The sequence below is a fragment of the Nomascus leucogenys genome, chromosome 11 (genome assembly GCF_006542625.1).
Source record: "Nomascus leucogenys isolate Asia chromosome 11, Asia_NLE_v1, whole genome shotgun sequence".
Taxonomy (NCBI): domain Eukaryota; kingdom Metazoa; phylum Chordata; class Mammalia; order Primates; family Hylobatidae; genus Nomascus; species Nomascus leucogenys.
Genome location: NC_044391.1, coordinates 77,330,414 through 77,348,398, shown reverse-complemented (window position 1 = coordinate 77,348,398; position 17,985 = coordinate 77,330,414). Strand labels below are relative to the sequence as shown.

At 39.9% G+C, this 17,985-nt stretch overlaps 1 protein-coding gene across 1 annotated transcript in view; it reads left to right on the top strand.

Moving 5' to 3' along the window:
* C11H3orf33 (chromosome 11 C3orf33 homolog) overlaps positions 1–17,685 on the top strand; it is a 42,831-nt gene extending 25,146 nt beyond the window's left edge. Inside the window, exons 3-5 of the mRNA XM_003256329.3 lie at positions 4,577–4,724; positions 13,239–13,399; positions 16,953–17,685. Coding sequence (XP_003256377.2) covers positions 4,577–4,724; positions 13,239–13,399; positions 16,953–17,354 — 711 coding nt within the window. The 3' untranslated portion in view covers positions 17,355–17,685. The remainder of the gene's footprint in view (positions 1–4,576; positions 4,725–13,238; positions 13,400–16,952) is intronic.
* The last annotated feature ends 300 nt before the right edge of the window (positions 17,686–17,985 follow it).

Here is a 17,985-nt window from a genome sequence, read left to right as displayed (position 1 = left end):
CTTATAATAATCTTTTGATCAAGGTTGATTTTTATAGATGACGAAGTAGATACTTAAAGGAGGTAAACAATTTTCACAAGATCATCCAGCTAGTAAATGGCAGAGCTGGATTTCAAATTTATGTCTTGAATTTGAAACCTTTATTTTCTTTGTCTTTACCAGGATGCTTCCAGCATTTATCTTTTTGCCTTTAGGACATCTTCTTCACCGTCTGAAGCTTAGACACAGCATCCTTGTAGCAGCATCATCTTTCTGCCTCTCCTAGAGAGTAGGTTGTGTTTGTCACAAGCTCAGGATTTACTTCCTGTAAAGACAGCCTCCTTATCTGTTCTTATCCTTTGGATCTATCCCTTTTTGTCCCCTTTGATATATGCTTTATCTTAAACCTATTCATGTATTGCTCTACAATATTCCGGTTGTTTTATGTATATTTTTTGTTCATCTTCCAAATAGTCCCTGCTGTGTTACAGAAGCATAGCTTTGAGCTTTCTGTTGTTGTGGGATATAAAGTAAATGGAGGCAATGGGATCTTTCTCACATAGACTGTGAGCTCCTTGAGAGCAGGAACATTGGTGCTCCTTTGATTTCCTCCCTCAGCTTCTTAATAATTTATAAAACTCCAAATATTAAGGCACTTTTTGACCTTCTTAAGTATGTTGTAAGAAAACACACCAGAATTAAAAAGGTTGCACTTTTAGTAGCTGAAGACATCTTTAATGGCCATTCTACTTCTTTTAACTCTTTCTTTCCCTGGGCAAAGTACTGTCAGTTCTCCTGGATGATATGGTTTCCAGGCACCTTACAATTTTTTTTTTCTCTTCTTCTGGCTTTGTTCCAGTTTGTTAAAGCCTTTTATGAAATATGATCTCATGGCCAGGCACGGTGGTTCATGCCTGTAATCCCAGTGCTTTGGGAGGCTGAGGCAGGCGGATCACCTGAGGTCAGGAGTTTGAGACCAGCCTGGCCAATGTGGTGAAACCTCGTCTCTACTTAAAATATAAAAATTAGCTGGGTGTGGTGACGCATACCTGTAATCCCAACTACTCAGGAGGCTGCAGCAGGAGAATTGCTTGAACCCGGGAGGCAGAGATTGTAGTGAGCTGAGATCACACCACTGCACTTTAGCCTGGGCAACAGAGCGAGACTCTGTCTCAAAAAAAAAAAAAAAAAAAGATCTCCAGAGTAGTACAATATATTCTCCTTAGGGCCTGCTTTAGGACAACCTGTCTCTCACTTCTCTTGCTCTAGATTTTGTTCCTAAAAATGTTACCTTAGGTTGAACTTTGTTTTTTTGGTGGTGAGGAGACCAGGTTGCACTTTTTCTGTTTTTGTGTGTTTGTTTTTAGCAGCAATGTTATACTTTTACTCATTTTGAGTTCACAGTTCCCTAAAATCTCTAAATATCACCCATATAAGCACTATAGGTATTAATTTGTTCTCTCCCATCCTTCATTAGTTTTGGGGAGTACAGGAGGAGTCTTTACAATTTAGTTCATTATTCTGGTTGTCAGAATCTTTTTGAATACTTATCCTGACTTCCAGCAATCATATCCTTCCAAACAACCAGCCATCCTGATGTTTGTTCCTTATGCTATCATTCAAGTCATTCATGATCTTATTAAACTGGAGGTCAGAGTTCCGTAGATCACCCCTAGAGTACCGCTTTCCATTGATATTGATTAATTATTGGTATTCCTTTAGTGTTTTCACTAAACCATGTTGGGAACCATCTGACTATGTGGATATTTAATCTGTATTTCTCAGTTTTTCCCATAAACTTGTCATAAGCAACTTTGTCCTGTGATTCAAATTCTTTGTGGTTTGATTTAGCATTTCTCCTCTCTTTCGTTTATATTCTGCATATTTCACATTCTTGAATGAATATTGACAGTAGATCCAGAATCTTTTTCCTCCCAACTTTTTCTCCTAAAAAATTTTGTCACATTCATTTTCCTTTCACCTAGATTCACCAGTTGTTAACATTTTGCTACAGTTGTATTCTCTCTCCCTTTGTGAAGCCAATTCAAAGCAAGTTGCAGACATCATGAGACATCATCCATAAATACTTCATAGTGTACTTCCTAAGAGCAAAGATGTTTTCCTACATATCCACATTAATATAAGCACATCTAATAAATTTAACATTTCTGCAGCAATCTTACATAAAGTTCATATTCAGATGTATTTTCTAAAAAATATCCTTTATTGTTTTTTGCCCAATCCAACATTCAATCAAGGATCATGCATTATATTTAGTTGTTATGTCTTATTAGACTCCTTTAATCTAGAATATTACGCTTACTTTTTTTTTTTTTTTGAAATGGAGTGTCACTCAGGCTGGAGTGCAGTGGCACGATCTCAGCTCACTGCAACCTCCACCTCCCAGGTTCAAGCCTAAGCCTCCTGAGTAGCTGGGACTACAGGTATGCACCACCACGCCCAGCTAATTTTTGTATTTTTAGTAGAGATGGAGTTTCACCATGTTGGCCAGGGTGGTCTCCATCTATTGACCTTGTGATCTGTCCTCCTCGGCCTCCCAAAATGCTGGGATTACAGGTATGAGCCATCGCATCTGGCCATTACCCCTACTTAAAAACAATTTTTGTCTTTCATGATGCTGACATTTTTAGAGTCCAAGCCAGTTGTCTTGTAATATGTTCTATAATCTGAATTTGTTTCTTTCCTTGTGAGATTCAGCCTAAGCATTTTGGCAAGAAGGTGATGATATGTATTTCCTAGTTTATGACATCAAAATTCATGAGGCAGGAGGATTGTTTGAGCCCAGGAATTTGAGATCAGCCTGGGTGACAAGTAAAGACCCCATCTCTACAAAAAATTTAAAAATTAACAAGGTGTAGTGGTGCACACCTGTAGTCCTACTTGGGGGGCTGAGGCAGGAGAATTACTTGAGCCCAGGAGGTCGAGGCTACAGTGAGCCAGGATTATGCCACTGAGCTGCAGCCTGGGCCACAGAGCGAGACCCTGTCTAAAAAAAAGAAAGATCTGTAATGTTAGTTTGTCCTTTAATATTATTGCACCTAATAAAATTAACAATAATCTCTTAGAATCATCTAATACCCAGTCTGTATTCAGAAGATCTTGATTGTCACTATGATTTTTTTTTTTTTTAGACGGACTTTCGCTGTTGTTGCCCAGGCTGGAGTGCAGTGGCACGGTTTCTGCTCACCGCAACCTCTGCCTCCCAGGTTCAAGCAATTCTCCTGCCTCAGCCTCCCGAGTAGCTGGGATTACAGGCATGCATCACCATGCCCGGCTAGTTTTATATTTTTAGTAGAGACGAGGTTTCTCCATGCTGAGGCTGGTCTCGAACTCCTGACCTCAGGTGATTCTCCCACCTCAGCCTCCCAAAGTACTGGGATTACAGGCGTGAGCCACCGCGCCTGGCCAATTGTCACTATGATTTTTAGAAATAGATGATCTATTCAAATAGTCTATATATTTTATTTATTTCTTAAATCTCATTTATTTTATAATACCTTGCCACCTCTTTTTTCCAATGCCATTGATTTGTCGGGAAAACCAAGTGATTTATTCTATAGTATATTCCACATTCTGGGTTTGTCTCCTACATTATTCTTGGTTATAAAAATCTTCAGTTCAACTTTACTGTCATAGGAAGTTGGGTACTAATTTATTCTTTTTTTTGACAGAGCCACGTTCTCGCTCTGTCACCCAGGCTGGAGTGTAGTGGTGCTATCATGGCTCACTGTAACCTTAAACTCCTGGGCTCAAGTGACCCTCCTGTTCTGTGTTACCATGCCCAGCTGATTTTTACATTTTTTTGTGGAGATGGTATCTTGCTATCGTTGCCCAGGCTGTTCTCAAACTTCTGGCCTCAAGTAACCCTCCAACCTGAGCCTCCCAAAGTGCTGGGATTATAGGCATAAGCCACTGTGCCTGGCTTTTCCTTCTGTTATGTGAGTCTCTTAACTAGCCATAATTATGAACAAAGCTTATAGTATTGTTAATGTGGAAAAAATAGGCATAAAGTGTTGATTGATCCCAGAATATCACCTAAGTGTTAGGGATTGTAGTACATTACTAATGTTGGCCTTTTTTTCTTTTTTCTTTTTTAAATGTGCCTTTTCTCCTACAAGATAAAAAAATGACAGTAAAAAAACCTGGTTGGTTAAGGTTCTAATTTAATTTGACTGAGCTTTGTTTAAGTTTTCCCATCAGTATATGCATGAATAGATTGTACTTACGTGGAATAAGCTAGAGACCGTTTAACCAGATTTGCGTAGTGCCAGGTACAGATAGATACTCGATGTCTTTTGATGAACTGTGTCATATTTTGAGGTTATAAGCTCTTACAAGTTAGGAGTCTGTTTAATGTCTTTATTTGGTGGCTTGAAAATGGTGAATAATGATTTGTAAATAATGTTTCCATAAACACTTTTGATGAAATAATATTAAAGTAATATAAAATTAGGAACTAAATTTTAAAATGTTCATGGTTATGTATTCTTGTGAAATGTTTTGATAATTTGACATTTTAAATTTTGAAATGACAATAATAATAAGTGGTTATATTTTTCTCCTTGTAAATCAATAGACATCAAAATTTACAAGCTCTTCAGATATTCCAGTAGAATTTATAAGAAGAAATGTTAAACTGCGTGGACGATTACGCCGAATAACTGAGAATGGTTTAGAAATTGAACATATACCTATTACTTTACCTATTATAGCTTCATTGAGAAGTAAGTAAGGTACAAGATTAATGAAACTAAATAACTATTGTGGTCTTCTTTTATTAGAGGTTATTTATAAAATAGCAAAAAAAAAGTCATTTTAATTCCTAATAACTCTCCACTGTCCATGAGAAAGTCTCAATTCTTGGCTTTATATATAAGGAGGTGCTTACTTTGGCTCAGATTTCCTTTCTTCTTTCACTCCTTTTTTTTTTTTTTTTTTTTTTTTTTTTTTTTTTTTTTTTTGAGATGGGGTTTCACTCTTGTTGCCAGGCTGGAGTGCAGTGGTGCAATTTCAGCCCACCGCAACCTCCACCTCCCAGGTTCAAGCAATTCTCCTGCCTCAGCCTCCTGAGTAGCTGGGATTACAGTCATGCGCCACCACGCCCAGCTAATTTTGTATTTTTAGTAGAGATGGGATTTCTCCTTGTTGGTCAGGCTGGTCTCGGACTCCTGACTTCAGGTGACCCGCCCGCCTCAGCCTCCAAAAGTGCTGGGATTACAGGCGTGAGCCACCCCGCCCCTTCACTCCTTTTTACATTGAACTATTCAATCATTCATTCAAGCATTCATTCATTTCACAAATATTGAGCACCTATTATGGTCTAGGACCTAAGCTAATTGTACAATGTTGGGTAAAACAAAGCTCCTTTAACCCTTGAAGCTTGCAGTCTAGGTGGGAGAGACAACAAACAAATGAAAAGTTGTCCTAAGAGCTATGCAGAAAAGGAGCAGGATACTAGGATAATTCTGGGTGGTCTTGGGGATGGCAGTATGGAATCTATACATATAGACTAGTCAGAGAAGGCCTCATTGAGGAGTTGTTATTTAATCAGGGACCTGAAGAATTAAGAGGAGGCTAGCTAGGAAGAGGATAGGTGAGAAAGAGCATGATGCTTTTGACAAGACATACCAAGACTCCTGTGACTGAGGCACAGGGAGGAAGGGTGTAAGACAGGGGTATCCAATCTTTTGGCTTCCCTGGGCCACATTGGAAGAAGAAAAATTTTCTTGGGCCACACATTAAATACACTAATGATAGCTGATGAGCTAAAAAAAAAAAGCAAAACAGTATCATAAAGTTTTAAGAAAGTTTACAAATTTGTGTTGGGACATATTCAAAGCCGTCCTGGGCTGCATGTGGCCCACAGGCTGCAGACTGGACAAGTTTGGTGTAAGATGCCACTTTCCTGCTGCAATTCCCATTTTTCCTTGCTTCACATCAAAGCCCCAAGGCACACAGTCCTTCCTGCTGCTTATATGCATTCTCATAACCCTGGGCCTGGCTCTTTGCTTGGAGTGTCTTGGCCTCTGTTGAACATCAATTGATTCTTTAGGATCTGGCTCAACTGTCAGCTCTTTTGTAAAGCCTCCTTAACTGCCAAGCTGAATTAGCCTCTTTCTTTACTATACCCCACAACAATTTATGATACACTGCAATTATAGTACTTATTCACCTTTTTCTGCTATTATTATGTATTTAGGTTTATATTCCTTACTGAACTGTGAGCCCCTGATGGGCAAGGAGTTTTTCCTTTTTTATTTTGGTATTCCAAGTCCCTAGAAAAAGACTTATTAGCCAATAGAGACTTGGTAAAATTTGTCAAATGGATTAATTTAATTCTATTTATGGCCCTTCTTAACATTCTGATTTTATGAAGAAAGGAGTTCTTGCTTTTTTAAAGTCCCAAGATGAACGAATATCACTGTGTTCAATAATGTACAACTGTAAAGGAACAAGATTGATTTTCCCCCCCCAAATACTTGATACAGTTAATTATTTTAATAAACCAAAGAGAACTTACACAGTTTTAATGAGTGTTGCTCCCTGAAGAGAGATTACCAAGGATGGCCTTTTTTGGCCATCTCAGCTCTAAGCAGGATTTACACTTCACAAGTCCTTTAGCTTCTCAGTTGCCGTAATAATTTAAATCTCTCCTATCTGATAGTAATGACTCATTAGAGCTTAGCCAGCCACACCTGTGGTTGTCCAGGCTATGCATTGCATGTCTACAGGGGTGATATTCCATAGAAATCTGCCTCCTGAAATCATGCAATGCAACAGCACTGTAATTGCCATGTATGATTTTTGTTATTAAGGGATCTCACACAAATAATAAAGTATTTATGTAATTTGGTACATAGAATCTGAATTTTAGAGCATAAGGGAGCCTTAGAAGTCCTTAAATTCCCACTTTCTCCTCCACTTATTTTAATATTTTCTATAGAGATTAAATGCCATCTAGCTAATAATGATGAAATCAAAGCTAGAAAACAGATTTTCCATCACTTAGTTCAGAACTGCATGTTCTATAGACATGTAGAAGTTAAAGAAACAGATGTTAAATGTCTTATACCTCTCAACAGATATTAACCACTACAAATGTCATGATAGTGCTAATGCCTGTTTTATGACTAACATAAACTGCTATGTGAAAAAGATCATTTTGCACTCTCAGACATGAAACCTATTTACCTGTAAAATTGTTTTAGAGCTAGAAAGTTGCTACCCAAACACCATTTTGAATGTTACAGTAAGTTGCTAGAGCATAGTCTTCATTTTAAAATAGTTAATTAAAAGCTCCTGTGTTCCTCTCACTATTTTTACTCCTTGGTTTATGTAATAGAAATAGATGTTTATTCTATTTCTGAGGAGGGCTAAGATCCAGGTCCTAAAAATGGAGGTCACTCTTACTAAGAAGGTTTGGTTCAAATGACTCAACATAGTAGTAGAGGCTGCGTGGTGTAGTAGAACACAGATTGGTGTGAGGAGCTGTGTTCTGTTTCTACTTTTGGTCTGTGGTACCCACCATCATCAAACAGGAGAGTTATAAGATTTCTAAGACTCCTTCCTAATGACAATTCTGTGCCACCTATCCCTTCTGCTATCTTATTTTTGGTATGTATGAATGAGGAGGCACATACACACACACACACACACACACACACACACACACACACACACACACACACAGAGCCTAAAAATTTTATGAACGGAAACATTTAGAATACTTCATTCCTCCAATTATTACTGAATGCCTGTGCTATTGCCACTGTCTCAGTACAGTGGCAAAGAAAATGGGCACATGCCTATGGTAGTCATAAAACCTGCAGTCTAGTGAGGAAATTATTCAAAGCTTCTCTTATCCCTAATGGTAAAAAAAAAAAAAATGTTTTTGACACAGGTGTAGATGATTATGCTGTCATACAACTTCATGTGTCTCATGAAGTTGTACATTGTCATGAATCCACTGATAGTATTTTGTAGATCCAGAGTTGTTTACAAAAAAATCAGTTTTTGTATTATATCCTGTCTCTCTTTAAAACCTCAAAAATATTTAGCCACAAAGTTTCCCACCCATCTCATGAGGCAGAAATATAACAGACTCCCTAGTGGGGTTTGCCTCAGTTTTCATCTCATGTCTGTAGTTTTTCTAGATAATCATGATCCTTCCCTTACTTGACATAGTCACTCTCTACTCCCTTCTGCTTCTCTGTTTATTTGAAACATCCAAGTCTCACTTTATATTTATTGATTGATTTTGAGACTGGGTCTTGCTCTGTCACCCAGGCTGGAGTGCAGTGGTGCAATCATGGGTCACTGCAGCCTCCTCCTTTCAAGCTGAAGCTATCCTCTTGCCTCAGCCTCCTAAGCAGTTAGGACTACAGGAGTGCGCCATCATGTCCACTAATTTTTTTTTTTTTTGACAGAGTCTTGCTCTGCTGCCCAGTCTGGAGTGCAGTGGCACAGTCTCAGCTCACTGCAAGCTCCATTTTACTGGCTCAAGCAATTCTCCTGCCTCAGCCTCCCAAGTAGCTGGGACTACAGACACGAGCCACCATGCCCAGCTAATTTTTTTTTTTTTTTTTGAGACAGAGTCTTGCTCTGTCACCCAGCCTGGAGTGCAGTGGCACGATCTCGGCTCACTGCAAGCTCTGCCTCCCGGGTTCATGCCATTCTCCTGCCTCAGCCTCCCAAGTAGCTGGGACTACAGGTGCCTGCCACCGCGCCTGGCTAATTTTTTTTTTTTGTATTTTTAGTAGAGACGGGATTTTACCATGTTAGCCAGGATGGTCTCGATCTCCTGACCTCGTGATCCGCCCGCCTCGGCCTCCCAAAGTGCTGGGATCACAGGCGTGAGCCACCGCACCTGGCCTCATGTCCACTAATTTTTAAGTTTTTTTTTTTTGTAGAAAGTGGGTCTCGCTGTGTTGCCCATGACCTTCTTGAACTTCTGGGTTCAAGACATTGGCCCACCTCTACCTTCCAAAGTGCTGGGATTACAGGCTGAGCCACTGCACCTGGCCAAGTTCTACCTTTTTGTTAGAGTAATCTTGGCCTACTCCACTGGAGCCTCAGTTGTTCTCCCCTCCTAACCAGCATCTACTGTGTCATCCCATCTATTATGAATTGGGTTTTATTTACTTATTTATTTTTGATGTTTGTATAAAAGATTTATTGAAGGGCTGAGAAGATAGAGGGATTCACGTCACAGTAACACAAAACTAAAAAATTCATAGATTAGAAATCAAAGACCAGGTGTGGTGGCTCATGCCTGTATTTCCAGCACTTTGAGAGGCTGTAGCAGGAGGATCCCTTGAGCCCAAGAATTTGAGACCAGCCCTGGCAACATTGTGAAACCCCGTCTCCACAAAAAAAAATTTAAAATTAGCCATGGCTCATACCCGTAATGCAGCACTTTGGGAAGCTGAAGCAGGTGGATCGCTTGAGTGCAGGAGTTTGAGACCAGCCTGGCCTACATGGTGAAACCTTGTCTCTACAAAAAATATAAAGATTAGCTGAGTGTAGTGGTGCAGGCCTGTAGTCCCAGATACTTGGGAGGCTGAGGCGAGAGGATTGCTTGAGCCCAGGAAGCAGAGGTTGCAGCGAGTCAAGATTGTGCCACTACACTCCAGCCTTGGTGACAGAGTGAGAACTGATTTCAAAAAACAAACAAATAAACAACAAAATTAGCTGGGCCTGATGGCGTGTGCCTGTTGCCCTAGTTACTTGCAAGGCTGATATGGGAGGATCACTTGAGCCTGGGAGGTTGAGGCTACAGTGAGCCGTGATCATGCCACTGTACTCCAGCCTGGATGGCAGAGCAAAACCATGTCTCCACACACCACACACACACACACACACACCCACACCCACACACACACACATAGTTCTCCAGCCTGGGTGGCAGAGCAAAACTATGTCTCAAAACACACACACAAACACACACACACACAGTGGTTCATGCCTGTAATCCCAGCACTTTGGGAGACCAAGGTGGGCAGATAACTTGAGGTCAGGAGTTCAAGACCAGCCTGGCAAATATGGCAAAACCCCTTTCTACTAAAAATACAAAATTAGCTGGGTGTGGTGGTGGGAGTGTGGTGGCATGCGCTTGTAATTCCAGCTACTCAGGAGGCTGAGGCAGGAGAATCACTTGAGGCAGAGGTTGTAGTGAGCCAAGATTGCACCACTGCACTTCAGCCTGGGTGACAAGAAAGAAACTACATCTCAAAAAAATAAAAAATAAAGGTAACACTTGCTTTTTCAAAAAAGCAATTTGTTTCTGGAAGATTTATTTTTAAATTCTTACTGATCATATTTTAAATACTCAATGGGGAATTTGCTAATTTAAAGGAATGCAATGACCTTTGTCAAGTAATTAATTAGGATATTAATATTTAGGTTGATAGTGTTTCATTAGATTAATGGACCATCCACTTCAAGTTTTTGGTCCCAAAAGCTTTGGTCTCAAAGACTATGGGGTTGACACAGGATTTTTTTGGCTCTGCTTCACCAGAGACATCCACAGCTGGTGATGCCCCTGCCTGGACCTTGCTTGGCCCCGGGTTTGCCACAGGAGGTATTCTGCCCACTTGGGCTGGTGGGCTGCACTTGGCTTGCACCCTGGTCTGGACCCCGTGCTCATTTGCACTCACTGTTCAGTGGGTCTCAATTCTTGTCCCACATCCAAGAAGAATGAGGTTAGCTGATTGCTGGTGGGTGAGCAAAGCAAAGAGTTTTGTTGAGTGATAAAACAGCTCTCAGCAGAGAGGGAACCTGAGTTGTGCAACCCAACCCCCGCCACCTGAAGTCAGGTAGTCCCCTGCCCGAAGACAGGCAGTCTCAAAGTGTGGCTGAGTTTGGGGCTTTTTAGGCTCAGAATGGGTGAGTGCATGCTGATTGGTTTGTGAGTATGCAAAAAAGGCTAAAAAAGTGCACCACTAAAAGATGGGCATGACAGTGCAAAAACCAATTAGGGAAGGGTAGCCATATGTGAAATAGGTGAAGGGTGGGGATCAATCAGAGGAAAGAGCACCAAATAAGAAGAGAGGCTCTCATCCAGTCCATGGATTTATCTGAGACTTGTAGCTTGGTTTTTAGGCTTTAAACTGTCTTTGGTTTGAAGGTCAGGTTTCACCGGGCACCTGCCCCTATCTTCCTGGGAATTTGACTGCCTCCTGCCACTATCAGCATGTCTTACTGGAAGAGGATTGGTGGTGTTGGCAACATTATAGGATTGGAGAGGGACCTCAGAATTTTCAGGCTTTCTGTAACTCATTATGTACTAATGATTTGACATAATTTAATCTTTGTTGGATGTACTGCCTTAATCTAATTTGTGTATTATTGTAACAAAGTTTTTGTAAAAGTATGATCATTCTACAAATACCTTATTTTTTCTTCTTCTTCTTCTTTTTTTTGAAACAGTCTCACTCTATCGCCCAGGCTGGAGTGCAGTGGCGTGATCTTGGCTCACTTCAGCCTCCGCCTCCTAGATTCAAGTGATTCTCTTGCCTCAGCCTCCTGAGTAGCTGGGATTACAGGCACGCACCACCACGCCCAGCTAATTTTTATATATTTTTTTGTTTTTGAGAGGGAGTTTTGCTCTTATTGCCCAGGCTGGAGTGCAATGGCACGATCTTGGCTCACTGCAACCTCCGCCTCCCAAATTCAAGCAATTCTCCTGCCTCGGCCTCCAAAGTAGCTGAGATTACAGGCATGTGCCACCATGCCTGGCTAGGATTTCATATTTTTAGTAGAGACAAGGTTTCACCATGTTGGTCAGGCTTGTCTCGAATTCCTAACCTCAGGTGATCCACCTGCCTCAGCCTCCCAAAGTGCTGGGATTACAGGCGTGAGCCACCACGCCTGGCCTTAATTTTTGTATTTTTAGTAGAGATGGGGTTTCACCATGTTGGCCAGACTGATCTTGAATTCCTGACCTCAGGTGATCCGCCCACCTCGGCCTCCCAAAGTGCTGGGATTACAGGCGTGAGGCACCGCACCTGACCTTCTTTATTTTGAGATAAGTTCTTGCCCTGTCGCCTAGGCTGGAGTGCAGTAGTGCAATTACTTATAGCTTTTGGTGCTTCTTAAACTAAAATTCTAGGACAGGTTTTAAGAAGCCCGTATCCTAATAAAATTTATTTTTTTATCAAATAATATAACAGTGTTCTAGGATATCTTCTTGAACTAAAGTATTATTTCTTTCCTGGAGAATAGACGGATTTAACTTTATATTTTCAACCATTATGGAAGATCTTAATGTATGTTAAGTGTATAATTTTTTTTAAAGACACTAAGTTTTTTTGTCAGCTGTTATCCCTTTTTGGAAAGTTATAAACTTTTTCTAAAGTAAAATCTTGTCATTAAAATTACATTGGTTAAAATTCTATCAAGGGTTTGGGTAAACAGGTCTTCTTCATATTATGCTACTTAGAATATCAATTGATAAAATTCTAAGTCTGGAAGTCAGTTTTGCAAAATGTATAAGCATAACAGTGTTGATGTACATCAATATTTGTTGAGATGGGAAGATATCTTCAATAAGTTAAGTGAAAAAGCAGTTTCTGTGGTTCTTTTGGTGGTAATAGCCCATATTATTAAACTGAAGGCCTATAGCTTTATGTGTGTATGTGTAAAACTAAGCATGGGAGGTTGAAAAAAAGAAGGTTAAATTGGTTAAATCTCACTACTTGTTCTGAAGCTTACTGAAATGGGTTTTTGAAGGCTGGGTGCGGTGGCTCACGCCTGTAATCCCAGCACTTTGGGAGGCCGAGGTGGGTGGATCACTTGAGGCTAGGGGTTCGAGACCAGCTTGGCCAACATAACGAGACCCTGTCTCTACTAAAAATGCAACAATCAGCCGGGCATGGTGGTGCATGCCTGTAATCCCAGCTACTCAGGAGGTTGAGGCACGAGAATCGCTTGAACCTGGGAGGCAGAGACTGCAGTGAACCGAGATTGCGCCACTGTACTCCAGCCTAGGTGGCAGAGTGAGACCCTGTTTCAAAAAGAAAAAAGAAAAAAAAATGAGTTTTTGAAATTACTCTGTTATATATACTGGTATTGTTTTAAAAGAAAACTTGAATATAGAAATAAATGGGTCTACAGTTAGAGAGACTGGGTATTTATAAATAAACATAATATATTTGTTTGTTTTTTGGAGGCCAACTGATTGGAATTTGCTTTTACAACATGCTGTTAAAGCTAAACTCTTTTCTACCTAACCTTTTTAGAAGAGCCACGTGGTGCTTTGCTGGTTAAGTTGGCTGGAGTAGAACTCGCTGAAACTGGGAAGGCATGGTTACAAAAAGAGCTAAAACCTTCCCAATTACTATGGTTCCAACTTCTTGGAAAGGAGAATTCAGCACTCTTTTGCTATCTTTTGGTGAATAAGGTAAGCAATGTGAAGAAATAACTAGCAATATCTTATTCTTCTTATTACTTATATATAAACACTTATTTAATTAGAACTTTGGATATATAATGGGACTGACTTTTTTTTGCCTTTTAAACTGCTACTGATAGTGATTATGCACAGGTGTCTTGTATACAAATTTTATTTTAGTTACATATGTAATATATGTTTAATATAGAAAAAATAAAATTAAGAAAAGCTTCAAATTATTATTTATTATTATTATTTTTTAGATGGAGTCTCGCTCTGTTGCCAGGCTGGAGTGCAGTGGCACGATCTCGGCCACTGCAACCTCTGCCTCTTGGGTTCAAGTGATTCTCCTGCCTCAGCCTTCTGAGTAGCTGGGACTACACATGCGTGCCACCACACCCAGCTAATTTTTGTATTTTTAGTAGAGATGGGGTTTCACCATGTTGGCCAGGATGGTCTCGATCTCTTGACCTTGTGATCTGCCCACCTCGGCCTCCCAAGGTGCTGGGATTACAGGCATGAGCCACTGCGCCTGGCCTATTATTTATGATTATTATTTTTTGAAACAGAGTCTCAATCTGTTGCCCAGGCTGGAGTGCAGTGGCATGATCTTGGCTCACTGCACTCTCTGCCTCCCAGGTTTAAGTAATTCTCCTGCTTCAGCCTCCCGAGTAGCTGGGACTACAGGTACACACCACCACACCTGGCTAATTTTTTGTATTTTTAGTAGAGATGAGGTTTTGCCATGTTGGCCAGGCAGGTCTCGAACTTCTGACCTCAGGTGATCTGCCTGCCTCAGCCCCCCAAAGTGCTGGCATTACAGGCATGAGCCACCATAAACTTCAAATTATTAAGGACTCTGGGCATTGCTAATTTAGGGAGTATCATTATATGTTTATTTATATATGGGTATATTACATCATGCTTGTTACTATAAACCACTTGTTGAGTGAGGCTTGTCAGCTGGAAACTACAAACAGCCAGGGTGTTTTCTGAGGGTTTGCTTAGTCTGGTCCAATATGTCGTTGATAGGTCTAAGTGTATAAATCTTTGAACTGTAAAGTTGAACATCTTAAGTACTAGTTCTGATCAGTGATGAGTCATCTAAAGATGTTGCCTCAGAGTTTTCTTACCTTTGTGATTGGCCATAGCCATTGTATAACTGGAAATGACAGTTTCATCTTTGTTGTTGAATCACTGTCCTGATTCAACAGGATGTGGATGTGCCTTACTCCAGATTTTTTTGGTGGGCCATCAGATAGGTTTTCATACCTTGATCACTTCTATGATATTCAGCTTTTAAAATTATAATTATGAGGTTACAGTCGCTTGTGCCTGTAATCCCAGCAACTCAGGAGGCTGAGGTGGGAGGAACGCTTCAGCCTACGCAGTCGAGACTGCAGTGAGCTATGATCGCACCAATGTACTTCACCCTGGGCGACAGAGAGAGACCCCTTCTTTTAAATAAAATAAGATGATTAGAATTTAAACCATTTTAATTCTTAAAAGCTTTTTGAAATATTAATAGAAAGCTTAATGAAATTCATTAATTTTTGCATGTCCAGATGATATTCAGTACTTTCAAAATAAGAATTATCTAAAACTAATTGATTGAAGTATCTTGTATTTTAAAAGTAAGTTTAAAAGTAAGTTAATAAAGGCTGGGCATAGTGGCTCATGCCTGTAATCCCAGCACTTTGGGAGGCCAAGGCCAGCAGTTCACTTGAGGTGAGGAGTTTGAGACCCACCTGGCCAACTTGGTGAAACCCCGTCACTACTAAAAATACAAAAATTAGCTGGGCATGGTGCCGGGTGCCTGGAATCCCAGCTACTCAGGAGGTTGAGGCAAATCACTTGAACCCTGGAGGCGGAGGTTACAGTGAGCCGAGATCGTGCCACTGCACTCCAGCCTGGGTGACAGAGTGAGACTCCGCTTCAAAAAAACAAAACAAAACAAAAAAAGTAAGTTAATAATACAAAGTTGTATAAAACATCCCAAAGGCCTTACAAAAATATTAGCTTTTAAGTTAAAGAGTATAATTACCAGAAAAAGGAGATGATTATCACGATGATAAAGGTAGCAATTATGTATATTTTGAGGGTCAACATGTGCCAGACACTGAGCTAAGGTGCCATGCTTATATTATGTCACTTATCTTCAGAACCACCTTACACGTTGTTGCTTTTATTCCCACTTTCAGGTAGGACTTTTAGGGAAACTGATTGTCTTGGTCAGGGTAACCTGGAAGAAGAGCCCGTATCCAAACCCAACTCTTCCTGGCTCCTGAGCCTACACTTCATCTTATAAGCATATCTTTATTTTATCTTGCTTCCTGGGTGACCAAACTATGCTATACACATAGAGTGATAATTTACTTCTCCTGTTTGAATTTTGCTAATGTGTGAAATGGAATTTTAATTATTCTGAGTTTGGTTCAAGGGAATGAGCTTATAAGATTTGAAAGATTTAGAAAAATATGATAATTGCTTTATAACTGTTATCATGTACTAAAAATTTCTCAATTTGAAGGAACAAAATTTTATTAACACTTTGTTAAGATTAAAATCCCACAAGGATTGTAGAAATATCTAGGTAGGATCTCGTTTTATTTATTTATTTATTTTCCCAAGATGGAGCCTTGCTCTGTCACCCAGGCCGGAGTGCAGTGGCGCGATCTCGGCTCACTGCAACCTCCACCTCCCGGGTTCAAGCAATTTTCCTGCCTCAGCCTCCTGAGTGGCTGGGATTACAGGCGCCTGCCACCACACCCGGCTAATTTTTGTATTTTTTTAGTAGAGGCGGTGTTTCACCATGTTGGCCAGGCCAGTCTCGAACTCCTGACCTTGTGATCCACCCGCCTCGGCCTCCCAAAGTGTTAGGATTACAGGCATGAGTCACGGCGCCCTGCCGGGATCTCCTTTATACAGTAAATTAATGAAAAAAAAAAATCCCATTTATCCAGTTTCATTAGGAGGTGAGGTATTCCATGAATGAAATTTCCTGTAGGATGAAGACTCAATGGCCAAGACCATTTTTGTGTTAATTATTTTGAGGGAAGTCTTTAAAAAATGTGTTTACTTGCCAGTGCTGTCCAAAACACTGGAATTCTGAACCTAATTTAACAGTTCAGTGATGATTCGGTTCATTTTGCATTTGGCTACTTTTAGTTTAGTTTCTCTTCATCTCTTAGTTTCTTTTGCTGGTCCTACTGTCACTCTGCCTATCTTGTGTGTCCCACTTCCCCTCCACAGAACCACCAACAGACCAAAAACACATTTTTCGTACTTTATTGCTTCCTCACCTCTTTGGGTTAGGAGAACAGTGAGTCTGTGGAGAATTCCATGTTATAAAAGAGTCAACTGATTTTGAGCAAGGGTCTCTTCTAGTAATAAAAATCCCTGGATTTAGCAAGAGCTGTTTTGGGGGAGCCTTGGGGACCATTTTTGCCTTTTCTTTTGAGGATTAAAATTGTTGAATGACTGATTTTTAAGGTAAATAAGATGTGATGAGTGTAACAACAATTATCTTAAATAATTGGTTTGTATTATTTTTAAATTCAAGGGTGGATATTTCAGTGTGAATCTGAATGAAGAGATTTTGAGAAGAGGCCTTGGCAAAACTGTTCTTGTTAAAGGGCTTAAATATGATTCTAAAATCTATTGGACAGTTCACAGAAACTTACTTAAAGCCGAGTTAACAGCCTTAAAAAAAGGAGAAGGAATATGGAAGGAAGACTCTGAAAAAGAAAGTTATTTGGAAAAATTCAAAGATTCCTGGAGAGAAATATGGAAAAAGGACAGTTTTTTAAAAATAACAGGATCAGATTTCAACTTGAAAAAAGAAAGTTATTATGACAAACTTAAAAGGACTTATGAAATATGGAAAGACAACATGAACAACTACTCCTTAATACTGAAGTTCAGAGAACTTATAAGTCGCATACACTTTCGTAGAAAAGGGTGAAACGGTCAAGAGATCTAGAGGTAACTTTCTCCAAAGAGTAAAATATGTAAATATATGGACGTTTTTCATTGACTCAAAATGGAAGTTTTGCCAAATGATCAAAGTGTTAGTCTAATGGTATTTAAATATTAAAAAGAGATGATTATTATAAGTATAATGTCAGAATTAATTTAAACAAATTATAATTAATGTAATATGATTTGAGGAAAGATGAAACACTTTATGAGAATTTGCCAGGCTGAATGATTTACATATATAGTGCTAATGTGTGAAGAGAAAGTTTAACTCTTCACCACTATGTCGTTTTTAGTTATTTTGGGCAGCCATGTTGAATTTTCACTATTTATAATAAAGGAATTCTTTATGCTTTATGTCCAAAGTAGCTTTTTTCTCCTAACTGCTTTCTAATTGCTTGTGAATTTGGGGGCAGGGTCTCTTAGACCATTCCTTGTAATAAAGAATGGCTAATTTCTACCTGTTGTTAGATGAGGGGGCTAATCCAGAGGACAAAAACAATGTACTAGCTGGGTATGGTGGCTCAAGTCTGTAATCCCAGCACTTTGGGAGGCTGAGGCGGGTGGATCACTTGAAGTGAGGAGTTCGAGACCAATGACCAGCCTGGCCAACATGG